At 45.7% G+C, this 5,329-nt stretch overlaps 1 protein-coding gene and 1 long non-coding RNA gene across 3 annotated transcripts; one reads left to right on the top strand and one right to left on the bottom strand.

The window, feature by feature from the left end:
• Nucleotides 1-189: 189 nt before the first annotated feature.
• On the top strand, nucleotides 190-4,861 carry LOC112141232. Its single transcript, XM_024264326.2, has 2 exons — nucleotides 190-2,367; nucleotides 4,005-4,861. The coding sequence occupies exons 1-2, from the start codon at nucleotides 467-469 to the stop codon at nucleotides 4,012-4,014; spliced, it is 1,911 nt and encodes a 636-aa protein (XP_024120094.1). The 5' UTR covers nucleotides 190-466; the 3' UTR covers nucleotides 4,015-4,861.
• On the bottom strand, nucleotides 1,925-3,396 carry LOC112141233. 2 transcript variants are annotated; one of them, XR_004947486.1, is made up of 5 exons: nucleotides 3,290-3,396; nucleotides 3,141-3,186; nucleotides 2,846-2,895; nucleotides 2,695-2,739; nucleotides 1,925-2,013 (listed from the first exon to the last, which is right to left on the bottom strand). It is a non-coding gene; the product is annotated as an uncharacterized LOC112141233 (long non-coding RNA). The 2 variants fall into 2 exon arrangements; XR_004947485.1 differs by lacking the exon at nucleotides 1,925-2,013 and having other exon boundaries at nucleotides 2,606-2,739.
• Nucleotides 4,862-5,329: the final 468 nt, after the last annotated feature.

Here is a 5,329-nt window from a genome sequence, read left to right on the forward strand (position 1 = left end):
TGGAGGCCTAAATGAAAAGTGACTAAAAACTTCAGATACCTTCATATTTTTTACTCCCTCACCCTCCGGTCCCCTAACCTTAACCACATTCTCCATGAACAAAATCTACTTTGCCCTAACCCTAACCTCACTGCTCTATAGTTACAATTTAATTGGCTCTAAACCTAACCTCATCTTATGGTCACAATTTATTTTACCCTAATCTTAACCTCACCCTGTTTTCTTAACCCTAAACATAACCATAATCTTCTGTTCATATATGATCCCAATCTTTCATAAAACAATTCTTTACATTGAGGTGGAGGGGTGCCGATCTTTGGATTAGGTGTCAAGATGGCCTGTGCGTAAAAATCACACCGCCTTTGGCGGTGCGATTTTAAAGCAGTTTTTCCTAACCCTAACCCTTTGAAAAAACAGCCTCCGTCCTTTTTGCACGAGCGAAATTAGAGCCACACACAGCGCACAGATGAGCCGAAACACGGACTTTTATTTTTATGAAAACCACCTGGAAGCAGAGCAGGATTGGACTCAGGTGCGATACAGACGGGGGAGAATGAGACGGGAGCAGCCCTACGCAGAACGACGGGGACAATGCAGGATCAATCACGGATCTCCATGGCAACGGCGTCCGCAGCAACAACGACAGGTGGGGCGCTCCTACGCCTCCGTAGCCCAGCGTGACCGATCTCCCCGCCGAGCGGTTCCTCCACGTCCCTACGTGGAACGACGGGGACAACGGAGCTTCTCTCCATGGCCACGGCGTCCACAGCAGCAGCGAGGGGCGGGGCGCTCCTACGCCTCCGTGGTCCAGCGGAACCGATCTCCCCGTACAGCAGCTCCTCTGCGTTTCCAGCAACAGCCCAGCAGACCACGCTCTGCTCCGCGCCGCAGGGGAGCACGGACACCGGCGGAGCATGTGCGCGCGCCATGGGATGGACACGGGCGCAGACCCGGAAGTGCTGCACGGGCCAATCGAGGATCTGTGAATGACAGGAGAGGCCGAGCTGAGATGAGGATCCAGTCAACAGATCCAGACTTCACCACAAAGGTTCGTGTCCTGCACAGAATCCTCAAAGCGGCCCACCATTACAGCAATGTGTCCGAAGGGACCACGCCCCCCTCGATCGCCAAAACAACCCAAGCTCTGATATCTCTAATTAAACCGGCGTGTCCCAATAACACTACGCAGAACTTATTAGAGGGAAATGCTAAAAATTGGGAGTGCACGGCCATGCTTATCCTGAGAGAGCATTATATGGACAGTGCAGACAGAGATATTTGGGAGCTGGCTCAATTTCCTGACCCAGATTGGGAAAATCCATTCAAGGTAGCTGTGGGCTGGGCGAGAAAGAACTTGGGAAGAAGATTGCTGGAGGTCACCATCCGTGAAGCAGAGGACTTCCTCAGAACCAACCTGGGACAATACGTCCACGCTCCACCACCAGAGGACAGACCGGGACTGCAGGTGTATCGTCCTTCAACGGAGGAGAACGGGGAGGCCTCAGCTGTAGCCGCAGCATCCACCCACCAGCAGAGAGGGATCCAGCGCCCCCCCCCTCCCCTGTGTTCCAGCCACAAAGGGAATACGATGAGCACTTTCCTGCTCTGTCGCTCCAGCAGGCCTCTCCTCCTGACTACTGCAGCCTTAAGACAACTAATGAACAACAAAGAAATTGTTATAAAACCAGCCGATAAAGGCAGTGTGGTTGTAATTATGGATAAAGAAAAATATTTATGGGAGGGTTACAGACAACTCAAGGATGAAAAATACTATAAACAATTAGATAAACCTATATTCCTAGAAACATTCCAAACAATAACCAAAATATTTCATAAAATATATAATAAAAATCTAATAAATGCAAAACAACGCAATTACTTGATTGGAAGCTCGGAGCCCAGAGCAAGGCGATTTTATCTGCTCCCCAAAATCCACAAAGAGCCGGCCTCCTGGAGCATCCCCTTTGTGACCCCCCCTGGCCGACCTATAGTGTCTGACTGCAGCAGTGAAACCTATAGGTCGGCAGAATTTATAGATTACTTTTTAAATCCACTGTCCACCAAACATCAAAGCTACATAAAAGACACATATGACTTTATTGAAAAAATTAAAACATTAAATATTCCCCACAATTCGTCCCTTTTTACAATTGACGTGGACAGTCTCTATACAAACATTGACACCCAAGAAGGATTGGCAGCTGTAAAAAACATATTTAATACATTTAAGGACCAAAAAAGACCAGACGAGGAAATCCTACAATTATTGGAAATAAATTTAACTAAAAATGACTTTGAATTTAATGGACACTTTTTCCTGCAAATCAAGGGGACGGCGATGGGGAAGAAATTTGCTCCGGCCTACGCAGACATATTCATGGCTGAGTGGGAAACTGAGGCCCTGAAAAAATGCCCAAAACAACCGCTTCATTATTATAGATATTTAGATGACATATTGGGCGTCTGGACTTATTCTGATCAGGACTTTAAAAACTTTATTGACACCCTTAACACACACAATCCCTCCATCAAATTAAAATCAACTATTGACCGAAACTCTATTAACTTTTTGGACACAACCACATTTAAAGGACCCAAATTTGAAATAAATAACATCCTTGACACAAAAGTCTATTTCAAAGAAACAGATACACACGCCCTCTTGCACAAACATAGTTACCACCCAAAACACACTTTTGCAGGTCTTGTGAAGTCCCAGCTGCTGAGGTTTCACAGGATCTGTGCACAAGAGGATGATTTTAGACAAGCCACAAAAATATTGTTTACATCCTTGTCCAGCAGGGGTTATACCAGGACCTTTCTCAGGTCCATCCTCAAAACCTACCTACAGCAAAGATCCATCCAGACGTCCCCTTCTATTCCCTTTGTGTCGACCTATTCGGAATCAACAGTCCAATTAGTAAAGAAAATTAAAAACAATTTTAAAACAACCATCAATAACCAGCTCGGACCGAATTTGAGAATTATTGCTGCATTTAGGAAAAATAAAAACCTTAAAGACCATTTAGTAAGAGCCAAAATTCAATCCAGCAATAACTTCAAGTCTGAGAACAAAGACACTTATTTTAAACAAATAGATTGGACATACAATAACAAAACCAAACAGGTCTTTAACCTACCCACTAGGGGATCAGTCCAGTCCACCAATTGTGTGTACTTAATTACCTGCAAAACATGTCACAAAAAATATGTGGGAGAAACAGGAAGACCAATTAAAGAAAGGTTCCAGGGCCACAAACAAAATATGGTGGGTCAACACAAAACTCACCAGGTCTTGACCCAGCACTTTATAAACCACGGGTGGGAGGCTGTCCAGGCCTCGGTCCTTGAGTGTAATCCACACTGGACCCAGGCTCAGAGGCGAAGAGCTGAAAAAATTTGGATTGCTAAATTAGACACTATTCACCCAGAGGGCCTTAATGAAAGGGGGCCCCTTCCATTCTAAATTAATCCAGGAGGAAGGTCCTAAGCATAACCGGCCTATCCAAATATTGATTACTTTCCCTGATTAAAACCTTCCCCTTTTAGAAACCTTAAACTTAACAAGCCTTGACTCTAACCCTAACCCGGCCCCTAGCCCTGACCTTAACCCTGGCCCTACATTGACCCTGCCCTCTTATGGAGGGTGGGGTCCGAACACATGTTCTCCTAACCCTAACCCTTGGCCCTGACCATGTCCCTAACCTTAACCTTAACAATTTGAATCCCTTTTAGACCTGCCCTCTGAATCCCTAACTCCCATAACCCTCTCATAACCCCCAAATCACTGAAATATTCACCATACCTGCAATTTCTTTTCTTTGTTGGAGGTGGGCCCTGATGCTCTGCCCATGGGTTGACTGCACGGAGTGTGCACTAAGTTCAGCCCTCCCAATCTCCTTTTTCCTGGGGGGGCTGGACTCCAAACGTTGTTTGTCTAACCCTAACCCTTGACCTTATGACCCTAATTCTACTCTCCCCATCTGTGTGAGTATGATTCAAAGCAAAATATGATTACAATAGCTTTACTAGTCAGGGAGAAGTGTGAGAACAAAGTATTGACAGGAATGGCCCGTGCATCCTGGAGCTTCATACTTAACAGTGTGCAGCTCCTCCTCTTTACCCTCAAACCTTACCTGCCAGCGCCCTCTGCTTCGCTGCTCTGTCTCTCTTTTTCCTCTCTCTGCACCTTCTACCTCCATCTGATAACGGGTCTAATTTGCTTTATAATACTCTTTACTTTTACAAGTATTAAAGATTAAGATCATCTTTGAAACACTTGATATATGTCTTAATTTGAACTTGAGGATGCCTTTTAATTATTTTATTTTTACAAAAAACATTCCTTCTCAGATCATTTAATTTATCTGATTATATGGCATTTTGTGTTGTATTTTGATCATTATCATGGTTTCAAAGACATGAAAACCTATTGTATGACTGTAACTTGAACACACCCTGTACATACTGTATGTAACAGATTTTAATTGATGTAAATTAGCTACTTTTATCTTAAAATGCAAAAATACGACTGTACTTGAATGCAGCACTCCGAGTTCGCAAATTCCCACACTTCAGCCAACAGTGAAGGTGTCATCCTGCCCAGCGACAGGCTCCTGATTGGCTGTGATCACGCAGTGCGTCACCGACAGCCATGCACAGCCCTCTGCGCAGTCTCACATTATACCTTCATGCTGAGACGAACTCGGAGCGATTCACTTGTATGTGTATAGTTTTATTTATTTGTTTTATACAAGCCTAGCCTGACGAAGTCTACTCTTTGTACGAAACGTTGCTTTGATGGCTTGTATATTTTTTCCATACTTGTGCGCTCCAAAAATAAACCGACCTTTTTCGGTAAGGCCAGTCTCTCCTCTTTGTTCATGATAGCTTCAGGCCGCTAAGTGCTACCTAGGTGAGCTAAGCTAATAGCCTAAGAACAATAGACGACCTCAGACATGCCACCTTGGCCAGAAAATGATGACTGGACCTTTGTCCAGTCAAGAAGAAGCAGACGGAGAGGCCGTGCCTTTGAGCGCGACAGAAACACTCGACCGCCGGCTCGTTTTTCGAGCTATCCACGCCGGGATCATCGTTCCTATGCTGAAGTCACCAGGGAGGGCCCGCAGTTCAGAGAACCGGACTTCTCCTGGACCCAAAAGGTGGGACGCCGCCGCGCCCCCCCACCGCCTCCCCCCTCGCATAACAGACGACATTTTGCACGATATGAGGATGATCAGCGGACAAGAAGACCCCCACGCTTCACCCGGTTCCAGAATCAACATGATAACCGGTCCTTTGCACGAAGGCCTGCGCCAGTCAGCGCAGC

The sequence above is a fragment of the Oryzias melastigma genome, unplaced genomic scaffold (genome assembly GCF_002922805.2).
Source record: "Oryzias melastigma strain HK-1 unplaced genomic scaffold, ASM292280v2 sc00397, whole genome shotgun sequence".
Lineage (NCBI taxonomy): Eukaryota > Metazoa > Chordata > Actinopteri > Beloniformes > Adrianichthyidae > Oryzias > Oryzias melastigma.

Excerpts from the sequence above, each read along its gene's own strand:
- LOC112141232 (XM_024264326.2), top strand. The coding sequence starts at position 467 with ATGAGCCGAAACACGGACTTTTATTTTTATGAAAACCACCTGGAAGCA.